Source organism: Meriones unguiculatus, chromosome 3, assembly GCF_030254825.1.
Source record: "Meriones unguiculatus strain TT.TT164.6M chromosome 3, Bangor_MerUng_6.1, whole genome shotgun sequence".
NCBI lineage: Eukaryota > Metazoa > Chordata > Mammalia > Rodentia > Muridae > Meriones > Meriones unguiculatus.
Window position 1 is genome coordinate 17,915,203 of NC_083351.1, and position 27,369 is coordinate 17,942,571.

Sequence of the window (27,369 nt, forward strand, 5' to 3'; positions counted from 1 at the left end):
CTCTCCTTAATCAGGGATTTGGGCTTGCAGTCACATGACTTCGAGTTATGGTCCCATCGCTGCCACCCGCACGGTGAGCCCTTCAGTGCTGAGCCTCAGCTGAAAACCAGGGCGACGAGACCCTGCGCTGGCTTCCTAGCTGTTGTTGCTGGGTTGACCTTTCACCCTTCATGTGACTGTTTGTCAGACCCTCAGTACTAAGACGCTGATGAGGAGCACAGTCACGCCCCTTCCCGGGTTAACCTGTGTGCTCAGTGCTGGGCAGCGGAGGGAAGAGGGAAGAATTAGAGGCTGTGTGGGCAGAGGAGGTGGAGTCTGAATTCAGCCCCAGGAGAAGAGCAGGAAGGATTGTCTCGGAAGGGCGAGCCACCATGCTCAGTCACATGAGCAGGTCTGTTCAGGGTCTCAGGTCATTCAGCAGAGGCTCCAGAGAGGGCCCGATAGTGCTTGCTTCGTCGGGACACGCACTGAAACCAGAATGACCCACAGAAGATCGGCGTGGTCTCTGGGCAAGGATGGCACGCAAATTCACGAAGCGGGGCTATCTTTAATCTTCCTTTTAGTAGTTATTTTGGTGTGTGCTTGTACATGATGGGCATCTGTGGGCATTCGTGTGGCTGCACGTTCGTGGGAACCACCGAACAACGTTGTGGAGTCACTGCTCTCCCTCCACCCTCTTATGCATTCCAGGGATCGAACTCAGGTCTTCAGGCATGGTGGCAAGCACCTTAAACTGGTGCGCCATCTCGCCAGTCTGTCGGCCCATGTGCTTAAAGCTTGAGAAGGAAGGTTATCGTGGCTGCCCTGAATTGCCTGAAGGTGGATGAAAATGTCACAAATTGTCATTTTTGTCATGAGTGCCCTTTAGGTGGTGAACATGGTGCCGGTTTTCGTGGCTGGCCACTTGGACAGACTTTCTTGCGGTAAATGGTGTCTGATTTACTTCCTTAGTAGGCCGGAAGACAACGGATTATGAAAAAGACGGGAGCTGGGTGGGCGAGGCAGTAATGGTGATAGCCACAGTGGCTGCTGCTTGTGGGCCGCTCACGGGCCGGGTGTGTGGACTTACGGGCTTGGTTTTGTTGGTTTTAGCAGCTCCCTATAAAATATATTATTTGTATTTCCATTTAACAGGCGAGGAGACTGAGCCATGAGAAGTAAAATGACCTCCTCAGGGTCACACCAAGGGTAGAAGCCAGAATTTGAACACACATTTTTAACCCTGGTGCTGGGTAGTTGGAGATGGTGGCCTGGGAGCGGGACGTGAGTCTAGCTTAGTGTCAGTCACAGAGGAGGTGAGGTTTTCAGTGGGTGGTGACTGTTGACTGTTGAGGAAGGTGAAGGTTTGGTGTACCTGGGATGGGGACAGGCCGGGTCTGGTGGGCAGGCTGTGTCTGAGGGACAGTTCCTCTGTGATCTCTAGTCTGTGGGGTGCCCTGAACTCAGCAAATGCATCTGCTTTGCCTAGCCCCGCCCTTAGGCCCTGACCAACCTGCCCCTTTTCTTCACAGTGTGTGTGTGTGTATACCTGTATAACACTCTTGGGCGGGTGGGGTTAGAGGCATTAAGGGGATTCAGGGCAGGAAGGGTGTCCCGGCAGGCAGGAGGCAGCCACTCCTGGAGCAAGGGGTTTTACATAACAGGTAGAATGCAGCTGTGCCTGCTGCTGCCAAGTCAGGCCAAAGCCGCCCTGTGGACCTGACTTGTGGCTCCAAAGTCCCCGCCTTTGGGAGCCTCCTGTCTGTCTCAGTGTACTCACTCCATGCCAGGAGGGGTGGGGACTGCTTCCTCGTAGCTTCGGCGCACCCCGGGGTGTGGAGTCTCCATCTGGGGTACGGTCAGGAAGAGGCAGGAGAGCCCAGAGGTGCGTCTTGCACCTGCCTGTCCCTGCAGGTAGCTCCCTGGCCAAGGTGCGGGCCACTCTGCAGCAGGCCCTTCCCGATCCGTGTCTGTATTTGGGGGCCGCCTATCAGACGGCTGCTCTTCAGGTGTACGAGGGTTCCGTCATTAGTCCCCTCTGAACCCTGGTGTCCTCGCCCTGTAGAGCCGGGGCCTGACTCCCAGGGCTGTCAGAAAGGTTAAACGGGGCCCCAGGTGTGAGGCAGGGAGGCCAGCCTTGGCACGGAGCAGAGCCGTGGTTGGTACAGGAACTCGTGTGTGCCCTCCTGGGAAGGGCAAGTCTGTGTGTGACCAGCGTGATAGTGCAAAGGTGTGGCCGATCCAGCTGTTCTGGAAGCAGGGCAGGGCCAGAGAAGCCACCAGGAGGGACACCTGCCCCAACTTTGTCTTCCTCCATCCTTGCAGCAATTTGTGGAAGTTAGGGGATCTGTCCCAGTGCTCCAGATTGGGAAACTGAGGCCTGTCACGCTTAGTTAATTTGCAGAAGGTCGCACGACCCGCCCTGGCTGTGTGTGCCCCTTCCCTCTCCCTGGGAAGAGGTAATCTCTGAACTGAGACTTTGAGGATGATGGGTGTTTGGTAGGCAGGGGGAGGGGGGCATTCTGAGTCCTGGGGATACTCTGCCTAGGTTGGAAGGGGCTGTTGCCAGAGGACTTGATTCTTTCACAGTGAAGCCAAAGTAGAAGGGAAGCTGTGTAGAGCTGACTGGTCTCTACGGCCTCCCTGGCTATTGGGAGCAGCCAAGGATGGCGTGTCCCAGGATGCATTTTTCTCCATCGGGTAAATTGTGACGTTGCCCCTCATTTTCTTTCTCTTTTCCAGAATGGACAGGCCTCGGGGGAAGAAGCTGGACTTCAGCCATCCAAGGTGAGGCCTAGGTTCTGCGAGTGAAGTGGTGGCCACAGAGAAGAGAGGATTGCTCAGCGCCACCAGGATGTGAAGGCCTGGGCCTCTCCTTCCTTTGTATAGCTTGGCTCTCTTCCTCTCATTCTGTCTCTATGCTCGGGACAGAGCCCACTGGTTTCAACTCTCCTATCTCAAAGGTGAGGGAGGGTATTGTGGCCCAGAGAGGGCCAAGAACAGGTACAGGAATTCTGGTTGTCTGTGACCCAGGCCACAACACTTCCTGGGTTCACATACTGGTAGAGTTTGGGCCTAAGGAATGAATGGAGGGGTCGGTGTAGTGTGCTGATCTTGGTGGACCGGGTGCAACAAGAGCTTGGGAACATTTGGGCCTGCCCCTGGTGGCTTTTATATCCTCAGCCCGCCTCGTGCCTCCCAGGTGGTTTCTTGGGACTCCCAGCTCCCAAAATGAGGTGTAGTCATTTGTCCCAACTGTCTCCACTCCCCCAAGATACTTTCTGATACCCTGCCAGTCTGTTACCCATTATTATTATTATTGTTGTTGTTATTTTATTATATTTTTGTGTTTCGAGACAGGGTTTCTCTGTGTAGCCTTAGCTGTCCTGGAACTCTCTGTAGGCCAGGCTGGCCTCAAACTCACAGAGATCCACTTGCCTCTGCCTCCCGAGCGCTGGGATTAAAGGCATGTGCCACCACCACCCTGCAATTTATATCTGTTTTTTTGGACAGGGTCTTGGCATGTAATTCTGGCTGGCCTGGAACTCATTATTTAGACCTGGCTGGCCTCATTCTCAGAGATCCTTTAGCCTTGGCCTCCCAAGTGCTGGGATTAAAGGTGTATGCCACCATGCCCAGCTGAGGATTACACTTTTATTTAATAATTTTGTGTGCGCTCATGTGTATACATGTATGTGTGTGTATGTGTGTGCATGCATGTCCCTAGGCATGTGTGGAGGTCCAAGGACAGCTTGGCGAGGTCCGTTCTCTCCTTCTGTCACGCCGATGCCTTGTCAAGCGCGGCAGCAACCGCCTTTCCTTGCCGAGACATCTCACCAGTCTCCCTTGCTGGTTTCATGCGTAGCCAAAAGCTCCTGCACGACAAGTTGGGTACCTTGCTCTCTGTGAGCCCGGGCTTTCTCGCCTCTGAAGTAGGAAGAACCACACCTAAGTCACAGAGATGGTGGCTGTTGACCGCTTTGGAGGCCCTCTGGGCAGGGTCTCTGCAAACCCAGGTGCCCGGCACCCACCCCACCCCACCCAGTAGCTCTCATGTTTCCCTCCTCATCTGTAGGTTGGGGAGTAAGGCCTTTCTAGCAGGACGGGAGAGAAGGACAGACAGGGTAGTAACTGCCTGGCACACGGTAGGACCGCTCTGGTGTGCTACTCAGTTCTGCTTCCTGCTCAGAGCCCCACCTTCTAGGCCTGGGTCAGCCAAGCTGTAAGGACGACCTTTGATTTGGAGTCAGGCTTGGTCCTGGTGTTTACATTGACCTAGCTTCCTAAGATAAGGTAGCTGAGCTGGGTGTGGTGGGGCTGTGTGGTGAGAATAGCAGGCCCCTACCCCCTCCTGCTGTTGGTTACTGTAGCAACAGAGCCGTGGGGGCCAGTAAGCCTTAGAGCTTGGACCTTCCTTATCTCTGAGCATGTCTGGAGATTCATCCCACAAAAGAGCTGCCCCTAGGTTCCTAGTAATAAAACAGAGGTAGTGGCGCACGCCTTTAATCCCAGCACTTGGGAGGCAGAGGCAGGCGGATCTCAGTGGGTTCAAGGCCAGCCTGGTCTAAAGAGTGAGTTCCAGAACAGCCAGGGTTACCCAGAGACAACCCCCCCCCCAAAAAAAGGAGGGAGCCATGGAAATCCAAGCATTTATATCTTAGGTTTGAAGGGCCATGGGGTCACAGTAGAGGTTTTGGGGAACCAGTAGTGAGTTCAGCCTGAAATCTCAAGCCAAAGGTGCTACGTTGGTGGTGCAGGCTGGAAGTAGAGACAGGAGAATCAGGAATTCAGTGTCATCCTCTGGTACACAAGTGGGTTTTAGACTAGCCTGGGCTACGTGAGACTCTGTCTCAAAACCAAACCAAACAGGAGGCAGATTGGGGGAGGGAGCTGGTCCAGGCAGCCTTTGTTCGTTCCACAGCCTAAGGCTGCACTAAGGTGGAGGTCCTTGGAGAAGAAGAGGGTCAGTGCAGGAGATGGTGAGCCTTGGGGCTCTCAGGTGCCACATGTTGGAAAAAGCTGAACCGTGCCTGCCTGGCATCAAGCTAGAAGCGCTGTGCTCAGTTTATATATATAGATTTAGATTTATTTTCATTTTATGTGTACGTGTGTCTTGCCTTCATGTATGCCTGAGGAGGCCAGAAGAGAGTTGTCCGATCCTCTGGAACGGAAATTAGAGATGATTGTTAGTAGCCATGTAGGTGCTGAGAATCGAACCTGGGTCACTCAGGAAAAGCAAGTCCATGTTCTTAACCAAGGAGCCATCTCTCCAGCCCCGAGGACAGCTTTCAGAGGTAGAACAGCATTTTCCAGATGAGAAAACCGAAGCCTCATGTCACACAGCGATGGGAGGCAAGCCTCGTTTGACCAGAGCTACGTTCCTCCCTGGCTGGCGAGTCCCGAGTGCTGAAAAGGAAGGGCAGTGGGTACCCACCTCCCCAGGTGCCAGTCCTGAGGGCAAACTCCTCCATGACTGTGGCCGCTTCTGGGCTTAGTACACTAGGGGGCGCTCAGCCTGCTGTCAGGACCTCATGGCTGTGCTGTGGATGGAGGCACACCGTCCCTCATTACACATTAGGTATGCCACCGAGTTGTGACAACCCCCTCCCAAATGCGCTGGACACCCTCCACCCCCAGCCTCGGAGAGCACCCAGGCCTGGAGGGAGGGTGGAGACAGGAAAACTGTGTTGGCGGTGCTAAGCTGGGGGAAATAACGTGGTCACAGGCACGTGGACCTACGCGTAACACCCTTTGGGTCCCCGCGTTCCTCTCAGGAGAGTGATTGGCGTTATGAGCCCATCCTAGCCTCGGCCAGTGTCATCTGAGCCCTTGGCTGAGGGAGAACCAGGGAGGTGGTCTCTGCTGCGTGTGGCAGGTGCAGGCGGGCTCTCGGGCACCTGGCTGCCTCCTTGCAGAGTTAGCATTTGCCTGGGCTTTGAGTCCCGCCCGGTAGAGGCAGGCCTTCCAGGTGGAGCTGAGGCAGGGGTGGAGGGCTGGGAGTCAGGCGGCCTGAGTTCTGTTCCTGAGGCTTGTTTGCACGGCCTGGGGCAAGTTGCTCCTTCACAGGGCACAGTAGATCCTAGCTATGAATGCAGAAGAGCCAATCTGGCTGGGCATGATGGCATAGGAGAGGCAGGTGGATATCTGTGAGTTCTAGGCCACTCTGGTCTCCAGAGTGAGTTCCAAACCAGCCAAGGCTTTGTCAAAAAAACAAAGAAGAAAGGGCCCTAACTCTTAGGACCACCTAGAAGAGAGAGTGTGCTGTGTACAAATTAAAATAGCCAACAAGGTTTGTGCACAGTGCTGATAATCTAACATGGGCTCCCTTATCCATCACAGCTGCATTGGGGTTTAGCATTGATGGCGTAGGGCAGGCACTCCTTGGATTCCCCTTAACCTCTGTATATTCCTGGTACCCTCAGAACACTTACGCTCCCTCTCCCCTCCCGGGAGCAGACTGGGCAACCCAGGCCCCCTCCTCTGGCTATCTCCGGAGCTGGACCCCTTTGAAGTGCCTGCAGGTCTATTTTGAGAGCTGAGCATCTCCCGCCTCCCCTCCTCTCTTCCTGTTTATGAAACCCTGATCCCTCCCGGATCCCTTCCGGATCCCTTGTGTTCCCCTGGCCCTAGAGCTCAGGCAGGATGTGTGACTCCAGGCTGTGGGGAGCCTTGGACAGCCTCAGGTCTTAAGAGAAACTTCTTTTACCTGCCTAGCACTAGGGATGCAAGTCTGGGCTCTCTTCCTTGGGAGAGCCGGTGGTCTAAATAGACATTCTGATTGCAATGTCTCTTTTCTCCAGAGCCCTTTTGGCTTCCAAGGGTATGGTGAGCCTTCATCTCAACAGCGGAGAGGCTGATACAGAAATAGAGACATTTTGCCTGGGAGCACCCGGCTTGTATGGGGTCCTCACCCCACTTCCTACGCACCTGGCACACATTGCTCTTTCTCAGTGTGGATTATTCTTACTCCCTTTCTTTCTAGCCAATACCTGTTCATCCCCAAAGCCCAGCCGGGCTTCTCCTCCAGAAAGTCTTCCTGGACATCACCCTTGACACTCTGCTCACCTCTGGGCGGCCACAGCACCTTAACTGCGGCCCTGTGGTAGGAAAGTTGTGTTTTGTTACCAAGTATTTCTTATTGGCGGTGCCAGCCTTAGCTTGTGTGTCTCCTAGTGTCTCGTTGCCCGAGTGGGTGAAGCAGGCACCTGCGATCAGTCCTTAGGATACCTAGGCATAGCCACCCTGCCGAGAGGCATGCTGGGAGACACACCCGGAAGGTCCAGCTGGGGAAGGGAGTGTTAGTGGCCATTAGGATCAGCAACTGACAAGTGGCTTTGCCCATAGCAGGAGGCCCAGGGCAAAGATCCTAGAAGACAAGGATCTGGGCTTCTTTTCCTGTTGCTGTGTGGAGAAAGTAAACAGGGAACAGAGTCAGGGACCAGGAACATAAGCCGATGTCTGTCTGTCCTCGCCCCCATCCCCACCAGAGTCTGAAGACCTCCCACGGCTCAGCAAAGGCAGTTGAGACCATTTCCTTCTTCCTGTCCCTCCTGGTACCCTGCTGGCCACAGCACTTCTTTCCCTGTTTATGGAGACTGGTGGGTTGAGGGGAGCCCACGTAGGGGCTTGCGGTGAGTCTTCAGGCAAGTTGCCCCTGCCTGCCTGAAGATGCAATAGAGCTTTGGTCTCGGGGCGGCATCTTTCACAACTCTACAAGCCATCTACCACAGGCTGTTATCAGAGCCCTGTCAAAATAGTGAAGGGGAAGTACGGTGTTCGCGAGGGGTCGCGTGTTTCTACACCCGGCTTTCTAGAAATGGTTTCCTACCATCCGCCTGAGGGAATGGTAGTTCCTATGGGTGTGTCCGGGTCAGGGGAGGTGAAACCCTACAGAAAGGGATGGGCCTGGTCCACTCCTGCCCTCAGTAGCCCGTTCTTCTTCGTTCTTCTTCTTGGATCTCCTAACTTCTGTCCACCACAGGGTTTAGGGTTAGTGTGTCTGAACAGAAATGGGACCAGGCAGGGTATGGCCTGCTCTGCAGGGCAAGGGGAGTCTAAGCTCTGGGCTGGGCCAGCCAGACTGGCCTTGCAGCTTTCTGTTCCATATGCTCCTGGGGAGACCCCAGGACGTGTACTTTCACGTCCTGTGCCTGTTGTGTGGCGGCTTGTGACTTGGGTCTATATTCCTGTCTCCTCTGCTTGGGAGTCAGGAGGCAAAGGGGATGTACCTTTGGGCTCTCCCTGGCTCCTAGCTTGGGGTCTGCAGTGTCCCCTCCTTAGCAGGGGAGCCTAACTTATCTTGAGTTCCTCCTTCTTGCTGAGAGGGAAGTGAGAAGGAGGGGGGCCAGAGACCCTGCCTTCTGGGCTAAGAAGGCTAAAAAAAGCAGAAGTTGTAGGAGTGACGGGCCCCTTGGCCACCAGTGTGAGCCCCACCATGCAGACCCCACGAGAGCTCCCCAAATTTGAGAGAGAATCTGGCTTCTGTCCCAGAAAGGTGAGGAGAAGGGTAACTTACCTCCAGAGTCGCTGTCTTTGTGACTCCCGGCATGGGACAGGTTTGGGGGAAGCACTCTGTCTTGTGGAGTTTCCGGGTAGCTGCATCTGTCCCCAGTGTCTTCTCAGGCAGACAGGGGAGTTAAGGAGCAGGTCTTGGGGTGGGGTGAACAGGAATTGCTGTGTGGCCTGGGCCTAACCGCAGTCACCCTCTGAGCCGTGTCTTCTGCCTGTTCCACCAGATAACTCTCTGGGGACCGACTAGGCTGCAGTGTTTCTGGGGTTTGATGGCACTGTCGAGACCCTTGGAGTCTCTGAGAGCGAGGACTTGGAATGGGAAGTCCCAGACTGGCTTTAGGACTCAGAGAGGGCGGGCTTAGGAGAGCAGGAAGTGGGCTCTGACTGACTTACCTGCCCACCCTTTCCTGGCACTTGAGGCTGCTGACTACAGCCAGACAGGACCCTGAGGAGGGACTTGGCTCAGGACAGTTCCGACATTGGTCTGTCTTGAATCTGAACCACAGTTTCCTGTCCCACAGAGGGGTTAGAGGTTTTAGGGGTATTTGGATCAGGGTAAGAGATGGCTCTCTCAGCCTCTCCCTCAGGGAGAGTTTTAGAAGATCTCATCGATGGGACCGACCACCGACCCAGGGCCGCTTCGGGGTACTGGGGCCAGAAGTCTATGTTCCTTTTGTCTGTCCCCATCCTGAGCACTCAAAAAAGAGCCTACAGCTCTGCCTGTTGCCCTTTCCTGGGGATTCCTGGCCTGTTGCCTGCCTGGGTCTGCCCTGGGTGTCTGTGGGGGTCTCAAATTCTGCCCGTCTCTCTGCTGCCAGCTCTTTCTCCCTTGGATTGGGTTCCAGACCCTGTCTCCAATTGATAAAAACGCCTGTCTTCATGAACTGGGTACATGATAAATGTCGAGTGGTTCCTTCTGTCTTGGCATGTTCCGTTGAGTCTCTATCGCTCATAGACATGAGTTCCCCCCTGTATAGTGGATGCGCGTTCTTGCCTTTGCCTCCGGGCACAGATCTCCCACCCATCTCTCTATGCACCTGTCTGTTTCTGTCTTCAGGTGAGGGTCCCAGTCTATCTCTGGCTGGTTTTGGATATGTCCTTATGTCATGCCTCCTTGTCCGTTTGATGGATGTGTCTATGTTATGTACATGTAACGTTGTACGAATGCTTTCCGGTCCCTGCCTGACGGGTGTCTGTCCTTGTCTGCCGCTATGTGCTAGATGCGTGCCTGCCTACTGGACACCTTGTCAGGTCCCTGCTGGTCTAGGACCTATCTGCTCAGCACTGGGGTTGCTTTCTCTTTGTAGACCCACAGGGAGGATGAAGGGGAGGGCCAGAGGGCCAACCTCAGGCACCCACCGGGGAGTGGGGGCTGGGGTGGGGAGAGAAGGGAACAGAGTGAGGGTGGAAGCCTGGAGCTGGGAAACCACAGGCCCTGTGTGATTGGCTGTCTCGGGCCTGGCCCAGCCCCCGCGCCCTCACCCTGCACATCCGCCTTGGGCCCAGCCACCTCCTCGGCAGCCCCGGTGGATTGTTGCCTACCCTTGCCATGGTGCTGTGGCCCCGCTGGGCCGATGGAGCAGGACCCCAAGCTGCCCCGTCTGCGGCTCAGGGCCCTGCTCCCCTGGCTGCTCAGGAAGCAGCGGTCCAGGGTCGGCCAGGCTCTGCCTGGCCCTGGCCCTGGCTCTGGTCCCCAGCAGGACTCGGTAAGTATACCCGGGTATCTGGTCCGGGCTTGGCAGTAGCTGCTGGAACAGGTGTTTGGGCATCCAGTTTGGCCTCAGTTAGCTTTGGGCTCTCCTGGCCCTGCTAGATGACTGGGTCTTGCCTTGGACTTGCTTCCTGGGGAAGTAAGGAGGCATCTCAGTGCCGTGGGGTGAGACTGTGGAGTGGAGGGCCAGGGAGCTCCTGTAACAGCAGCATCACAGCAAGGCTGGTAGATGCTCATCAACAGAAGCTTGGTAGAGTATAGGGCCTCTGGCCTTAACCCTCAGTTGTGTCAGATAGGCACTGCATGGGCCGAGAGGTCTGTCTGGTTGACTCGTGGGTCTCTGTGTTCCTTAGCCTTATCCATATAACCAGAGGGTTCACCTCATCTCACCCTGACTGGCAAAAAGGGCCCAACTCTACCTCCCCATTATGAGCTCAAACCTTACTTCCTATTGTGGCAAAACCCAAACAGCCGGGGGAGGGGACATTAAGGGCAGGTCTCAGTAGGTCCCTACACCAGACCCAAGGCTTGAGTCAACTCATTCTGGCCGTGTGTGTACCTTCCTTTGAGCCTGAACAGGCCAGAGCATCCATGCCACAGGAACAGGGCCTCACCTGAGCTGGCACTCTGATAGTCGGCCTTTGAGACGCTGTTGGCACCCGTGAGCCTGCCAGCTCTTGAGGGAGTGGCCTGTTCTGATCTGGTGGATGGCTTGGATAAGCTGTATGCCGTGTTGCCCAGGAAGGGCCCCACACCTACAAAATGGTCCACACCTACCATCTCTGTCCTTCTGTCAGGATGAGGGCGTCCTCAAGGAGATCTCCATCACACACCATGTCAAGGCTGGCTCTGAGAAGGCTGATCCTTCCCATTTTGAGCTCCTCAAGGTCCTGGGCCAGGGATCCTTTGGCAAAGTAAGTTAAAGGCCCTTATTGGGAGGCTATCACAGGTCGTGTCTGAGGTGGAATGTCAGGGGTTATGTTGGAGTCCACCATAGGATCAGAGAGCAAGGGTGAGAGGTCACATTGATATTCAGGGAGAGCTGAAGGTCAGCTTGGGGTTTCCAGGGAATCTATAGGTCAGTGGCTGGGAGTGAGCTGGGTCAGCCATCTCCCATCTCCCGCCCTCTGCCTTCTCAGGTCTTCCTGGTGCGCAAGGTCACCCAGCCTGACAGTGGGCACTTGTATGCCATGAAAGTGTTAAAGAAGGCCACACTGAAAGGTGAGTGAGAGCACATCCCTGCTCAGAAGTGAAGATGGGTGTAGAAGCAGGGAGCAGCCCAGGCTGCAGGCTGGTGTGGGTGATGAGGGAGGTGCCTCTTTTCAGGAGTCTGCCCTTGCCCCTCCTTCCCCCTCCTCCAAAACCAAGGAAAGGCTAGGGCCCAGATGGAAGTAGTGGGGTGCAGGATTGCTGGGCAAGAGTGTTTTACCAACAGAGCTGCTTCATGGCGCTTAGGAAAGGCCTAAGGGGGGTTCCGAGCATAGATGGACATGAGATTGCTGGGTGGTGGCGCACACCTTTAGTCCCAGCACGTGGGAGGCAGAGACAAGCACACCTCTGTGAGTTTGAGGCCAGCCTGGTCTACAGAGCGAGTTCTAGGACAGCCAGGGATGCACAGGGAAACCCTGCCTCTAAAAGACAAAAAGAAGGGCATGAGAGAAGAGGAGGAACCTGGGAGTGTAGAAACTGGGGCCCCATAAGAGAAGGTGTGTTGGGGTCCACAGAGTTGGATGACAGAGAGGTTCAAGAGGGATCCCAAAGTGACAAATTCTGGGGAGTTGCCAAGTCTTTGAGGATGGTTAGGAGTTGGCTAAGGGGTCTGTTGTTGATTCTGATTGGTCGGGGAGCCAGTGTGGCCACAAATCAGGTGGAGCCCAAGCTAAGCCTTGGCTGAGGGAGAAAGGAGGGCTCAGCCTTAGGGACCGATCTGTCCTTGGCCTACCTAGGGCTGTCTGACAGGATCATCCCTCAGGATAGGATGGTGGGAGCCACAGGAGAGGAGAAAGATGAAAATATGTGGTCCCTACTATGAGGGGCTCACAGACTGGGTGGGAGCTTTAAGTGGACTGACCACAGGTACAGCAGTACCAAGCTGTGTGCGTGGACATCCAGGCCAAGGAGGTGAGGGGCGGGTGATGGCTTCATAGAGGTCAGCAAAGGGTCTGGGGGACACTCTGGGGAGTGCATGCAGGCCCTCTGCCTTGAGGGATGTTAGGAATTTACCGGAACAAGATGGTTGAAGTGAGGACTGCCCCAGGAAGGAGGAACTGAGTCCCTGAGGTGGCTGGAGATGGGAGGTGTGCTTGAAAGTGGCTGGGCTAGGTAACTGCCGTATAGCCCGTGCCACATCTAGTGCGAGAAAGACGAGGATTCAATAAAATAAGCACTGTGACAGGGAAGCACCAACATTCTGGGCGCCCAGAGGTTCCAGCCTCACCTGCAAGGTAGGCATGCTCCCAGGAGGAGGGCCTGAACCAGTCAACCAAAAACCTGTTGGTGGTGAAAGTGGGCCTAGCAACTTTCTTTACCCCCCATCCTCCCAAACCAGACATTCTTGAGACCTATCATTGAAGCACAGGAGAGGCAGAGGCAGGAGGATTAAAAGTTCAAGGCCGGTGCTGGCTATCTGAGCACTCATGTCTCAAATCCTCCAGCAACAAAACAAAGGGGAAAAAAAAACATTAATAGTCAAAGCATGTGACAAATGACTGCTCAGACCCAAGAGAATACTTTTTGGGAGATGGGATGGGAGGCGGTTAAGGGGTGCAGGTAAAGTCTGGGGACCTCAGAAAATAGGGCTCCCTGGGTACAAGGTGCTCAGTGGCTGTGAAGTATGGTGGGAGACGAGGCTAGACACCTGGGCAAGACACCAGGATGCTGCCCAGACGTTATGAGGAGAACGAGAGCTGGCCAGAGAGCCCACCTTTCGAGACTGAGAAAGGGAAAGGGCTCTGGGGAGAGGCTGAGTCTTCCAGTGACTTCCCTTCTCCCCTGGCCAGTGCGTGACCGTGTTCGGACCAAGATGGAAAGAGACATCCTGGCTGACGTGAACCACCCATTCGTGGTGAAGCTGCACTACGGTGAGGTCACAGACCCTGCCCAAATGCCACCGCTCCCCTCAGCCTCCACCCTGGCCTATGTCTTGCTACCTCCCTTGTTCCTGGCCCCACCCCCCACGGGGCCAGGCCAAGGAGCCAGGATTAGAGCTGCTGGTCTCAAGGCCCAGCTGACGCCATCTTGGCTTCTCTCCTCTCTCAGCCTTCCAGACCGAGGGCAAGCTCTATCTTATTCTGGACTTCCTGCGTGGCGGTGACCTGTTCACACGGCTCTCAAAGGAGGTAAGCTGGCATCGCACCGAGGGGAGTGTGAGGCCTCATGAAGGACACCTTCAGCACCGTCTGGGCCTGTGACTTCGCAGCTCTGTTTGACAGTCAAGAAATGTCATCTGCCCTTGAAGAGAGGCTACCCAATTGGCAAAGCCCCCGAGAGTTTCTCTCAGGGTGAATTGGCCATGAACCGACCTAAACGTGACGCTGCAGTGGTTTCTGGCTGCTAAGGGAATCCCTCGGTGCTTGAGATGAGAGTTCAGAGGGGGTTCTGGCCAAGGCAAAGAAGCCCAAAGCCGCCCAGGACAGCTTCTGGTCCTGCCATTTGCACAAAAGGCTGTAATATAAAGGGCCCTGACCCAAAAGCATCTGAACCTCATTCCTAAAAAATAGAGAGAGAACCAGGCTTGGCCAGGCATGGTGGCACAGGCCTGCCGTTTCAGCTACCTGTGAGGCTGAGGCAGGTGGATTACAGGATTAAGACCTGCCTGACAAACTAAAAATAAATAGGGCTGGCATGTAACTCAGCAGTAGAGTTTTTTGAGTGTCTAGATTATGCAAAGGCCTGATTCAATTCCTAGGATGGAAAAAAAATGCACACCTTCTTTAAAACAAACAAACACCAGTATTTATATTGGGACACACACAGAGATGGACACGTGGACACACGTGCGCACAGATGGAGGTCAGAGGACAACTTGTAAGAGTTGGTTCTCTCCTTTTACCCTGTGGGTTCCAAGAACTTGAGTGATTGCTGTTGAGTCTTGTCCCAATTTCTCAGATCCAAATCTTCCCATATTTAAAACATTTATGCTAGCCAGGCGCAGTGGCACACGCCTGTAAACCCAGCACTCAGGGAGGCAGGGGCAGGTGGATCTCTGGGTTCAAGGCCAGCCAAGGCCACACAGAGAAACCTGGTCTCAAACCATCCACTTCCCCCCAAAAAGTTAGTGCTTAACGAGATGGTCCATTTTCGTGATTCAAAAGAAAAATACTCGCGGTGAAGTCTTATCACTACCACAGTTCCTCTACCCTCTGTGGGTAAACGTTGGGGGGGGTTCTATTTAATCTTCTCGGGTTCCTTTTTGTAAATAAATTCTATACGTGTTGAGTCCCTACTCCGACTCTCTTACGTGAGAAGTATTGCTCTGTGCACGCTGTTCTGGGCCTGGCCTCTACGGTCAGCGGTCAGCGTGTCTCGGATGGTTCAGCATCGGGATGTGAAGATACTCCTTGTTCTGGGCTGTGCGTAGCTAAACCGTTTTACCCAGGAGAGGCCGTTTATTTAGTCTTTGACTCCTGCGTGGATTGTTCCCACTCCTTGCTGTTTCCAGACTATCACAGCGCATGACTTGTGTATTAGGGAAAGATACGTGACATTGGACCCTGTCCCCGGGGTAGACCCTGCTCAGGGGCTCTGACTGCTCTGCAGCCCAGCTTCCACTGAAGCCTGTCTCTCCCTGTCGCAGGTTATGTTTACGGAGGAGGACGTAAAGTTCTACCTGGCTGAACTGGCACTGGGCCTGGACCACCTGCACAGTTTGGGCATCATTTACAGAGACCTCAAGCCTGAGAAGTGAGTGCCTGCCATGCCCCTGGCCTCTCTCTGGGGTGCAGAGACTGCTCCTGGCCTCTTAGCTCAACACCACTCTGGTGGAAATGGGTGGCCTTCCCCAGGAACTTACCTCTCTTTGTGTCAATCAGAAGGATGGATGGTTGCAGTGAGTAGAGGCCATTAGCATTAGGCCATTAGCCTAAGATTCACCTTAGGTGATTAGGGAGTGCCTGACCAGTACTGCTATTACGGAAGGCCGCCGGGCAGCCGTGTGCCCCCATCGGGGATGCTGCCATTAAAGATCATTTTGTTTTGTTTTGTTTGTTTTTCAAGACAGGATTTCTTTGTATAGCCCTGGCTAGCACTGTAGACCAGGCTGGCCTCCAGCTCACAGCTATCCACCTACCTCTGCTGGGATTAAAGGCTTGTACCGCCACGCCCGGCTTAGAGATCACTTCTTGATATGTTCCTCCTGGGGTTTTCAAAGGCAGTGCCTTCCAGTGCTATCTTGAGAGCTAGGATGGAGTCTGGTGTTAGACTTGAGGTGCACAGTTAGACCAGTTAGACCTGGCACACCTCAGGCCAGGCCCTGTACACAGCCACAGTACCAGCAAGAGACAGCGTCCAAGAGTTTGAAGCCAGCCTGTACAATACAGTGGAGCCTGTACTTAAAGAAAAGCTGCACAGACAAATCTTGTGATTAGAGGGAGTTACTTTCCCGAGCTGTAGTGTTCCCTTTAGTAACACGGGACCCTGATGCCATTGCCGGGCCTCTGTTGTGCCAGTCTTCCCCTGGGTAGATCTGGACCAGGCCCTTCAGGGCAGGCCCAAGTTCCTCTATCCCATGGCACCCCCAGAACCCACAGAGTGCCTGCTGCTAAGGCTTCCTGACTCCTGTCTCTCTCTGTTACAGTGTCCTTCTGGATGAGGAGGGCCACATCAAACTCACTGGTGAGTGAAGGGCGCCTGCTCCTTTGGGCTCTGGGGAAGGATGAAGGGAGCCTCCATCTGTTCTCAGCTGGGGGCTCGGAGTTCCCTCTGTCCCCTGAGCGATAATGCCAATTATATACAGGAAGCCAAAAGCTCAAGCCCTCGTTATTTGTGTGTGTGTGTTTGTTTGTTTGTTTGCTTGCTTGTGTACGGGGGTTTTACCTGCGGGCGTGCTCGTCTGTACCTCATGAGTGCGTTGCCTACAGAAGCCAGACTCCCCTGGCCTGGTTGCTAGCCTAGCCATCACGTGGGAGCTGGGACTCGAACCTGGGTTCTCTGGAAGAACAGCCAGTGCTCTTAACTGCTGGGCCATCTCTCAAGGGCCCCCAGGTTCCAGTTCAGACACAGCTCCCCGCTATAATCTTGGGCAGATACGCTTGGGCAGGGGTGCTAAAGACGACTTCTCTGCCCTCCGTGCCACAGACTTTGGCCTGAGCAAGGAGGCCATTGACCATGAGAGGAAGGCTTATTCCTTCTGCGGGACGGTGGAGTACATGGCGCCGGAGGTTGTCAACCGCCAGGGGCACACCCACAGCGCGGATTGGTGGTCCTATGGGGTGTTGATGGTGAGTGTCCGGACCAGGGTAAATGAGCCAGCCATAAGCTTTCTCTGTGTACATAGCGAGAAAAATCCTCTCATCCTCTTCTGGCCTCACAACCAAGCTGCGTCACCCTGCACACTATTGCACTTGGAAGCATCGTGGACTTCAGTTCACCTGACTGAAGCAGCCTTCACCTGACTCGGGGGTTCTCCTCAGCTTCCAGCTTTGGTGCTGCTTCTAGAGTCTAGGCTGGGGTGGGGAAAGAGGCAGGTACAGGCCTTGCTCCAGGAAGAGTCTAAAGAGGCCAGCAGGAATCCTGGGACTGGAGCAGGGTAGCCTGGGAAGGAGGGGAAAGAGGATGTGGGGGAGAGAGATCAAGATTGCACCTTTTCCCTGCAGTTTGAGATGCTGACGGGCTCCCTGCCCTTCCAGGGGAAGGACCGGAAGGAGACCATGACCTTGATTTTGAAGTAAGCACCAGCGCTGCCCTGGCCCTGACAAGTTCTTCCTAATCCCACCCCAGCTTCGGGGCCAGAGATTTGCCTTTTCCCTGACTCCACAGAACCCTTGCCGTCCACCGGCAAGGGATACCATGGGAGGTGTCCCTAAAGTCTTTGGGAGGTGAGTTAGTGGCTGGCTTGTCTGGACTGAGCTGGGAAAGAGACCTGGACAAAGGGAAGGGGGCTCTGGGGCTTCTGGGGTGGGGCTCGGCCCTGATGAGACCTGTGGCTGTTCCAGGGCGAAGCTAGGCATGCCCCAGTTTTTGAGCACGGAAGCCCAGAGCCTCCTGCGGGCTCTGTTCAAGAGGAATCCTGCCAACCGGCTTGGTAAGCCCAGCTCAGGGGAGGGGATGCGGCGGACGGGAACAGGGCACAGCTGCAGCCTAGGCCACAGGGCCACATCTGGGGCTGAAAGGAGCCGTTGTGCTTTGTGCAAGCAGACAATGCTCCCGGCCTCCCCGTTTTCTGTCTCCATGTGTGGTGTCGGGAGGGTGACCTGTGTGAGGCAGGGAAGGCAGGAACTGAGTCATCCCTACCCCCTCAGGGACAAGGACAGAGGCCCCCACACAGCTTCTCTGCCAAGGTTGCTGGCTCAAGAGAAGGCACATGAGCTTAGGAGCGAGAAAGGTCCCAGACCTAGCTGTGTCCGTCCCCACCGCCTGGCACCCAGCAGTCACTGTAAATATTTGTTGAGTGATTGAGTACCGTTTGTGTGCTACCTAATTGGGCAGGTGACATCACCCCTCTGAGCCCCAGGTTCCTTTTGTCAGTAGAGACAGTAACCCTGACCCGGCTCCCAGGGTCCTCTGAGTCAGAGAAGGATGTGCCTGTCGTGTGCCAGAGTGTGCAGTATTTGCTGACTTTTTTTGCTTGCTGGCTTTATCTGGAACCCCACCAAGTTTCATAAGGTCCAGTCCCCACCCCAGGGTTGGACTGAATAAGCGTTTGTCTCAGGGATAAAGAGGGCAGTAGGAGAAGGGCAGAGAGGGGTCCCTGGCCGGGCTAGATGTAGGGCCTTGTTAGATCTCAAAAGAAGTCCAGCACCAGCTGGGCGCGGTGGCGCACGCCTGTGAACCCGGCACTCTGGGAAGCAGAGCAGGCCGATACCTGTGAGTTTGAGGCCAGCCTGGTTTACAAAGCGAGTCCAGGACAGCCAAGGCTCCAAAGAGAAACCCTGATTTGAAGAAGAAAAGTCCAGCTTCTGTCCTGGTTGTTGCCTGTTCTGCCTGGCCCGTTCTTCTTCGGGACACTGGTACTTGATTGTCAGTGTCAGCTTTACTCCATAAAGTAGAAAGTGCTGAGCGTGCTCCAGGCTTCAGGGTGACGAATGCTGATATGGGGCAGGGTGAGCCCAAGCTGCCATCTGCTGGAGCAGCTGGTCCAGAGCTTGGGGGACAAGGAGGTGTGTCTGAGGTTGGACCCTCATTTGGCTTCTTTCAGGCTCGGGCCCTGATGGGGCAGAGGAAATTAAGAGACATATTTTCTATTCCACCATTGACTGGAATGTGAGTGAATCTGTCCACGCCGTGGACACAGGAAGGGTGGGAGGTTTGGGGGGTGGGGGAAGGGTGGGAGGTGGGGGAGTGGAGGGAGTCCTCTGCCAGTTGTGGCCTCAGATGTGGGAGGGAGATAGGTGAGCAGCCCTTGAAATGCCCCTGGAGGACGCTGGCATGCTCTCCAAGGCCAGTCTCCCAAAGGTTCAGACTTGTTACCTGCTGGGCAGCACAGCTTCCGCTCTTCCTGCTGGGGCGCTGGAAGGCTGGGGGGTCACCAGAGTGACCAGGGCCTTTACCCCTCCTTGCAGAAGCTCTACCGTCGCGAGATCAAGCCACCTTTCAAGCCAGCTGTGGCCCAGCCCGATGACACCTTCTATTTTGATACGGAGTTCACGTCACGCACACCCAGGGGTAGGTCCAGCTTGTCTGTCTGGGGCTAGGGCCAGGGAAGCAGATCTTGGGGGGGATCTGTGGGATGCAGGGGTGATCAAGGACTCTGGGGGGCCAGCTGCATGGGTAGATAACAGTGGGTATCTGGCTCCGCCCTGGCCTCTTTCTGCCTGCCGATCTCTCGGGGGCACCGTGGACCTCTTTCTTTCCGGGTGAGGGGATGAGATGTGGGGTTGGTTTAGGCCGCAGCAGGAAAGTCAGGACCCCTGCCCCAGGCATCTTCCAGCCCGCTGGAAAAACTGAACATGTCAGGCCTCCACTTGCATCAGGGAGGAGGAATCTGACTGTGACGCAGAGGCTCTGGCCGAGCGGAGGCGACGGTGCCCTTGAAGGGATGAGTGTAGGAATGGGCTTGCCTTCCGATGCTAGGCTTCATCACTTGGCTGGAACCTTCGGGGAGAGTCACAGACTCCCCTTATCCCTCCCTTTCCCCCATTGCTGCAAGAAGCCAGTGAGGGCGGCTTCTAAGAGAGAGCCTGGGAATCCAGATGGTCCGGCCAGATACTGCTAGTGGCTGGGGAGTTGTGTGTCAGTTCTGAGATGCCTTCTTAGAGGGTGATTTTTCTCTCTGTAGCTTGTACACCCACCGTGGCTGACAGGAAGCTCATCGCTTATCCCCAACGCCCATACCAGGTCCCTGCTGTGTGTCAGCCATAGTGAGAATGGTGGTGAAGACAGATTTAGGAGAGTGAACAAGACAGCCGTGTCACTCAGGCTATTGGGGGAAAAGGGGATTTTAGAGGGTCAGAGGAGCAACAGCAGGCAGCTTTCTGAGGGGAGGGCATGCAAGCCAAGCCTTGGAGGATGGACAGGATTATCCAATCCAGGGGAATGGCAGGCGTGGCAGCTCTGAGACTTTCGAGGCCGTGGGGTTCCAGCGGGACTGAGTTGCTGCAGGGAGAAGAGAGGCTGAGGGCACAGGTGGCCCCAGACTTGTTGGTTGGAGCTGAGCTCTACCTGTAGCTGTGCTGAGGGAGATGGACCTGAGGTGGGAAGGCTCGGGGAGGAGGCATCCGCCTGCAGACAGACAGGACTGGGAGGGTCTAAGAACATGTTTATTTGTTTATATTACACTCGTTAATTGGTTATTTGGAGTTTTTGAGACAGGCTCAGGCTAGCTCAGAGCTATGAAACCTAGACAGGCTGGCCTCAGAGCAGCCGCACTCCTGAGTGCCTTCTGAGCGCTGAGGTGACAGGCATGTGCCATCATGCCAGGTTTGTTTATTTATTCATTTAGTATGTGAATGGAAAAAAAAAATGAAATCAAAAGGAGGAGGACATGGCTATTCCTAAAGTATGGAGAAGATTTTGATTGTAGCTAGAAGGGAGGGAACCAGCAGAGGGAAGAGCCCAGGACATGAACATGGCCAACACACTGAACCAGACCGTGGGAAGGGGAGGAAGGGAGAGGAAGAGGTTGTTATAAGTGATGAAAATCCCAACCGTTCTATTTTACCAATAAGGACTGGGGAACCAGATGCTGGGGTGAAAACCTGCTAGCTCAGGGAGGCAGAGAAAGCACCCAGCTGACCTTCCTTCTCAGCTCACGTCAGATGGAAAAACCCCAAAACACTCACTAGTACAACTGACAGCCTAGGAGGAAAAGGCCAAAAAAAAAAAAAAAAAAAAAAAAAAAAAAAGCCCAAGGCCGAAGGCTTGCTAGCTCAAAGGCCGAAAAGCCAGGGAGCTAAGGAGCTGAAGCCTAAGCTAAAGCCAGAGCTTGAGCTAAAAGCTGTACTTCTGTGACACTCTGTTTTAAATACCCCTCAGCTCAAAGTCCCTCCTTCTCTTTAATCCCTGTCAGCTGGTTTCTTGCTCTGACCCTTTTACTGAGGGAAAGCTTTGTTAGATCCGGTATACAGAGAGTATGAGATAGGCCTGGGTGAATCACACCGTAATCACAATTTACAATAGACAGAAAGTGCTTTGATTAAAGGTGTGTGTTAGGGCTCAACCAAGCCAAACAATAAGCAGGGTTTTACAATCCACAGTTTTGGAGTTTTGCAACAGGAAGAAAGGAGCCACTGACCAAAAAGGGTGGTCTGGGCCAGGAGTAGCCAAGATGGCCAAGTTATATAAGGATCAGGCTATGGGAAGAACAGGGGAAGCCAAGCCCTGGGAGGGAGAGGTTCAGGGTGGGCTCGGGGAGAAGCCAAAGTCCTGAGACTTGTCTAGGGTCCGAGACCTAACAGTGTATGTGTTTGTATTTCTTTGGGGTGCTGGGTATCAGACCCAAGACATTGTACATTCTGAGCAAGTGCTGTACCCCTGAGCTACCCATGTGGACAGATAGGTACAGGCCTGGGGCAGATAGGCTCTCAACCGGCTCCCTCCGTGGCTGCCAGGCTCCCTGCAGTCTCCCCTTCCTGGACTGCCTTGGCATCAAGAGTACCCCCTCACCCCGCGCCCTCTCCTTGACAGATTCACCAGGCATCCCCCCCAGTGCTGGTGCCCATCAGCTGTTCCGTGGCTTCAGCTTCGTGGCCACTGGCCTAATGGAGGATGACAGCAAGCCTCGGGCCACTCAGGCCCCCCTCCACTCGGTGGTACAGGTGAGGGGGTGGGGACACTCGCTGCCCCTTTCCGAATAAAAGCCACCAACAGCAGAGCTGAGAACACGGGCCCCGGGGCTGGACAGGTCAGACCCCTCTGAGACCCAGACGATGACCTCCTGGACCCTCACTGTCCTCGTGTTAAATCCGGTAGTGTAACCCAGTCCTTGAGATCTGGCTCACAGTGGCCCTGATTAAAAAGACAGATGGAAACTGAGATAGAGCCAGGCTCTAGAGGCATGCCACAGAACGCCCTGAGGGTGGAATGAGGGAGTGGCTGGGTGAGGAAGTGGCAGGGGCCTTGTCTGTGCCCACACGTGCCCTTCCTTTGCACATAGACTGCTCCATGGAAAGTTAACAGCTAACAGGCAGTACTGTAGACCTCAGAGCTCATGGTCTGGGTTTAGCTATGGCACGCGCCTGTAATCCAGGCACTTGGGAGGCAGAGGCAGGTGGATCTCTTTGAGTTGGAGACCAGCTTGGTCTACAAAGCAAGTCCAGGACAGCCAGGGCTACACAGAGAAACCCTGTCCCGAAGGAAAAAAAAGAAGGTCCAAATGCTAGGGGAGACATCAGCCCCTGTGCCTCAGTTTCCTCATTTGTAGTGATAGAATTTTCTTCTGAACAGGCTTCCTAGAGCTAATATGTAAAGCGAGCGTGCCCATTGCAGAGAGTAGAAACTGAGGCTCCAAAATGGGCAGGTTCTTGACTGAGTTCACACACATAACACTTAGGCCTTGTGACAGTTTCTCCTCTCTCCATGCCGTCCTTACTGAGCCAGGCCTGATGTTGGGGATGACCCCTGGACCGTAGCGCCTGGGGTCAGGCTGACTCTTGTCTCTTGCAGCAACTTCACGGGAAGAACTTGGTTTTCAGTGACGGCTACATCGTAAAGGAGACGATTGGCGTGGGCTCCTACTCCGTGTGTAAGCGCTGTGTCCACAAGGCCACCAACATGGAGTATGCGGTCAAGGTGGGCCTCAGGCAGGCTGTGTTGGGAGTGAGGCCAGTGTCCCTGGGACACTTGGATGGGGGTGCCTGTGGATTCCGACAGGCGTGCGGCTGGGTCTCCCTGGGCCTTGTAGTGTGGGCTGCGTGGCAAAGAGACCTGGACTGTGGGTCTGTGCCCCTGATGTCACGTGTGGGGCTCCCTCTCCCATTCTCTCCAGGTCATTGACAAGAGCAAACGAGATCCCTCAGAGGAGATTGAGATTCTTCTGCGGTACGGGCAACACCCCAACATCATCACCCTGAAAGATGTGAGTGGGGAAGGACCGCTGGAGCCAGGCTGGGGCTGGAAAGCCCAGCTGTAGGATTTGACCAAGGGACAGCACCATGTTTTGTTTTTTTTTTTTTAAAGATTTATTTATTTATTACTTATGCAATGTGTGTTAGCATGTACACCTGCACACCAGAAGAGGGAACCAGATTTCATGTTTAGATGGTTGTGAGCCACCATGTGGTTGCTGGGACTTGAACTCAGGACCTTTGGGAAGAGCAATCAGTGCTCTTATCCTCTGAGCCATTTCTCCAGCACCCGACACCATGTTTTTGACTTCAGGGAGCCCTCCCAGGGCTCATGAGAAAGAGGCGGGGGCCCCTGAACCTTCGGGGATGGGGCAGCACCCACTGGCCAGCAGGCTGGGAGCCCAGACGGGTGGCAGAACCAGTCCCGGGGCTTCCTCGTCTGGAGAGCTGGGGGCCGAGGGTCCTCACGGTGCGGTCTCTGGCAGGTGTACGATGATGGCAAACACGTGTACCTGGTGACGGAGCTGATGAGGGGCGGGGAGCTGCTGGACAAGATCCTGAGGCAGAGGTTCTTCTCGGAGCGGGAGGCCAGCTGCGTCCTGCACACCGTCAGCAAGACCGTGGAGTACTTGCATTCCCAGGGGGTGAGTCTCTATTAAGGGGGCTTGGGGGTATCAAGGTCGTGATACGGGCAGAATGCAAGACCTGGCTGGCTCAGGAGTGCCATGGGGAACGGGGGGTTAGGGATGGGTAAGTGGCTGGTTGCCTCTGTCTAGTACCTACTGTGTGCCGTGCACCACATGCTGAGGTTCTTTTTTGGCTGTCCCGGACTTACTTTGTAGACCAGGCTGGTTTTGAACTCACAGCAGTCCACCTGCCTCTGCCTCCCCGAGTGCCGGATCACAGGTGTGTGACACCACGCCCAGCTGCTAAGGTTTAATTTAAGAGAGCGTTTCCTTTGTCACCTCGGTGGGATTTCCACAAAAGCCCGAATTAGGTGTTACTGGCCCTTGACAGAGCCCGAAGGCTGAGGCTTGGAGCCATAAGGTCATTCTCCTGGGAAAATGGAGTCTGGAGGTTGCTGGAAGGAGTAGATTTTGTTTAGAGTGGGGCAGGGTAGTCCCTGTAGGGGGCTTCGAGGCATCGAAGGGGAGAGGGTGGCCCAGGTGCTAAGGAGGAGGGCCTGGGAAGGGCCAAAGGGCGTGGCTTCCTTTGTTGATGTTGGCCCTGGTGGGTAAGTAGCCAAGCAAGTAAAGTTCCCAATGCTTGCGGGCTACCTGGTGGCTCTCCCTGGCTGAGAGAGGTGGTATTCTGGCAGGCTTCTGATCAGACAGTGAGGTGTTAAGAGGGACGTCAGGGGAGCTGGAGAGATGGCTCAGAGGTTAAGAGCACTGGTTGCTTTTTCCAGAGGTCCTGAGTTCAATTCCCAGCAACCACATGGTGGCTCACACAACCATCTATAGTGGGATCTGGTGCCCTCTTCTGGCATGCAGGTGTACATTCAGACAGAACATTGTGTGCCATTAATCCCAGCACTCAGTAGGCAGATAGTGAGTTTGAGGCCAGCCTTGTCTACCAAGTGAGACCTTGTCTCCAAGGAGGGGGAGGGGGTAGAAAGCCAGGCATGGCAACCCAGCTGTAGTCCCGGCACTTGAGAGGCCAAGGTAGGATGATATCACTAGTTGGAGGACAGCCAACTAGCGGAGGACAGTATGTGCCACCACCATGTCACACATGCACCAGTATGTATGTATATGTGAGCTTGCCCTTGTGTAGACAGGTATGTGGGCAGGTATACATTCGTGTGTGCCTGCCCTGCGTGTGGAGGTCAGAGGTTGGCGCTGGGTGTCATTCTCAATCGCTCCGCCCTGTATATATTGAGGCAGAGGCTCTCCCTGGTCCAGGCTTGTGCTGACTAGCTAAGCAACTTATTTTGGGCTTCCAGTGTTGGAATTACAAGTAGCCCAGCATGCTAAAGATCTGAACTCTGGCTCCCAAGTTTACGTGCTGTCCTGTTTTGCTCTCTATTGCTGTGGAAAGTCATGATGACTGAAGGGAACTTGGGGAGGAAAAGGCTTATTTGGGTTATATTTCCCAGGTCACGGTCCAATTGAGGAAAATCAAGGCAGGAATCTGGAGGCAGGAGCTGAAGTAGAGACCAGGGAGGGGTACTGCTGACTGATTTCCTCACTGTGGCTTTCTCGGCTTGCCTGTGTGTATGTGTGTGTGTGTGTGTGTGTGTGTGTGTGTACACAAATTGCTTGTGCATGTGAGCACACGTGCACACTAGAGGACAGAAGAGGGCAGTTGTGAGCTGCCAGATGTGGGTGCTGGGAACCAAATTTAAGAGTCCTCCAGGGGAGCAGCAAGCTCCCTTAACCACTGAGCCATCTCCTCACCTCAAACAAACAAATGAAAGAATAGCACAGTATAGTCCTTTTCCCTCCGGAACAGCCAGGCTGAACAGTATTGGACACTTGACTTCTAAATACCCAGAGCTACAGAGTTTTTGTTTTTGGGACTGCGTCTGATACCCCGGACCTTTAGTTCTAGCACTCAGGGCACAGGGGCAGAGGAATCTCTGTGAGACTGAGGCCAGGCTGGTCTACCTGGCAAGACTTTGTCCGCAAATGCATGTCACCTCAGCTGGGTGGCGGTGCCCACGCCTGTAATCCCAGCATTCAGGAGGCAGAGGCAGGCGGATCTTTATTTGTTCAAGGCCAGCCTGGTCTACAGAGTGAGTTCCAGGACAGCCAGGGCTACACAGAGAAACCCTGTCTCGAGTGCATGTGACCTCATCCACCTGGGCTCGTGTTTCTTCACTGAATTGAAACTTGCATAAAGTGTACCCCAGGGTCAAGTGCAGCACGAGCCACTCATGTGCCAAAGAGACCAGAAGTTCCCTTGGAATGTCTCAGGCTCTGAGTCTGTTGTTTCCCAGCAACATCATTTATGTTTCTCTGTCATTTCCCATCGTGCCATTGTTTCCCATAAGCCCTTGCAGCGCCTTACCACTGGCATTCATTTTGTGCTTTGATGATGAGTGAGAGAAAGGATCTTTTTTAGTCCACGCTGAGAGTCAAACCCAAGTCCTCCTGTGTGCTCTGCACAAACTGCTTAAAGTTGATTTCATTTTCTTACAGGGAGAGTGGGAGTATGGTTCTCAAGGCCAACCAAGGCCTGGGTTCCAAACGGATCATGTAGAAGACTTACCTATTTTGTTGTTGTTGTTGTCGTCTCTGTTCTTGCTAATTTGATTTTTGAGACTGGATTTCTCTGAGTAGTTTCTGGCTGTCCTGGAACTTACTCTGTAGACCAGGTTGGCCTCAAACTCAGAGATCCACCTGCCTCTGCCTCTGGAGTGCTGGGATGAAAGGCTCGTGGCACCACACCCTGATTTTGTTTATTATTTTTGAGACAAGGTCTTTTCATATAACCTAGGCTAGCCTGTTGGCTTGGAACTCAGAGAGCCAGCTGCCTCGGCCTCCTGAGTGCTGAGAATATAGACACAGTAGCCCCTACACCCAGCTAGAATACTTCACGACCACAGGACACTGATCAAGGAAGTCCAGTGTTCTTTGTTCTTAATGATGACATCCACAGAGGAAGACTAGGAAGGGGGCTTATTATGACCACGTCCAACCATCAGCGTCCAATTCCATGTTTTGGTGATGGAGTGGGGGTAGGGGTCGTGATGTCCTCAGAGGTGCACAGGCTCAGGATCTGCTGTACTCATACCTAGGCTCCGAGCTAGTTATGTACAACAGTTGAGTTCTCCATTTGTACTTAAGCGCTGGCTCTTCTGCAGGGCAGTTGGGGGTATGTTCTCTGTTGGGCATTCTGCTACAAAACTGTAAAGTGGGGTTGGGGGGAAGGCCATTTGTCTCATCAGTGGAGACGCCATACTTGATCCTGAATGGCACCCACAGATTGCCTCCTGGTGCCCCTGATTGCTCAGGCCAGGTGGGAGCAGCCCCATCTCCTCATTGGGAAGACCCTCAATTCATGGAGTTGTCCTTTCAGAGTATTGGAAGCAATTATGTTGCTAGACTTGCAAAAATCGCCGTATGGCTGTATTAGGTTACATATAACTTACTCGGGGAATTCTTTCACGTTTGTTCACCTAGTTAATTTAGTATGTGTGAGAGTGTGTGCCACAGTGCATGTGTGTGGGTCACAGGATTTCTTGTGGGAGTCAGTTATCTCTTTCAGCATGTCAGGATTGAACTCGGGTTGTCAGGCTTGGCTGCAATTGCCTTTACCGATTAAACCCTCTTAGGGGCCCAGAATCCTTTTATAAAAGGGAACTTTACCTTGTAACCAAAGCTTTAGTGTAGTTGCCACTTTTTTTTTTTTAAGATTTACTTATTTTTATGTACATTGGTATTTTGCCTGCATGTATGTATGTCTGAGGATACTAGATTCTCTGGAACTGGAGTTCAGACAGTTGTGAGCTGCCATGTGGGTGCTGGGAATTGAACCTGGGTCCTTGGGAAGAGTAGCCTATGC

The 27,369-nt window shown here is 54.1% G+C and overlaps 1 protein-coding gene across 3 annotated transcripts in view; it reads left to right on the forward strand.

Annotated features, from left to right (window-relative positions):
- Nucleotides 1-27,369, forward strand: part of Rps6ka1 (ribosomal protein S6 kinase A1) — a 38,965-nt gene that overhangs the window by 3,785 nt on the left and 7,811 nt on the right. Inside the window, exons 2-17 of one of the 3 annotated variants that reach the window (XM_021643582.2) lie at nucleotides 2,722-2,766; nucleotides 10,999-11,115; nucleotides 11,341-11,422; nucleotides 13,201-13,281; nucleotides 13,460-13,539; nucleotides 14,997-15,103; nucleotides 15,996-16,033; nucleotides 16,496-16,638; nucleotides 17,014-17,084; nucleotides 17,353-17,441; nucleotides 18,555-18,619; nucleotides 18,919-19,021; nucleotides 21,482-21,612; nucleotides 22,460-22,585; nucleotides 22,782-22,871; nucleotides 23,346-23,504. In XM_021643582.2, coding sequence (XP_021499257.1) covers nucleotides 2,722-2,766; nucleotides 10,999-11,115; nucleotides 11,341-11,422; nucleotides 13,201-13,281; nucleotides 13,460-13,539; nucleotides 14,997-15,103; nucleotides 15,996-16,033; nucleotides 16,496-16,638; nucleotides 17,014-17,084; nucleotides 17,353-17,441; nucleotides 18,555-18,619; nucleotides 18,919-19,021; nucleotides 21,482-21,612; nucleotides 22,460-22,585; nucleotides 22,782-22,871; nucleotides 23,346-23,504 — 1,527 coding nt within the window. Of the gene's footprint in view, nucleotides 1-2,721; nucleotides 2,767-8,349; nucleotides 8,474-9,994; nucleotides 10,197-10,998; nucleotides 11,116-11,340; nucleotides 11,423-13,200; nucleotides 13,282-13,459; nucleotides 13,540-14,996; nucleotides 15,104-15,995; nucleotides 16,034-16,495; nucleotides 16,639-17,013; nucleotides 17,085-17,352; nucleotides 17,442-18,554; nucleotides 18,620-18,918; nucleotides 19,022-21,481; nucleotides 21,613-22,459; nucleotides 22,586-22,781; nucleotides 22,872-23,345; nucleotides 23,505-27,369 lie in introns of those variants that run through there. The other 2 variants (XM_021643590.2, XM_021643574.2) reach the window with 2 other exon arrangements.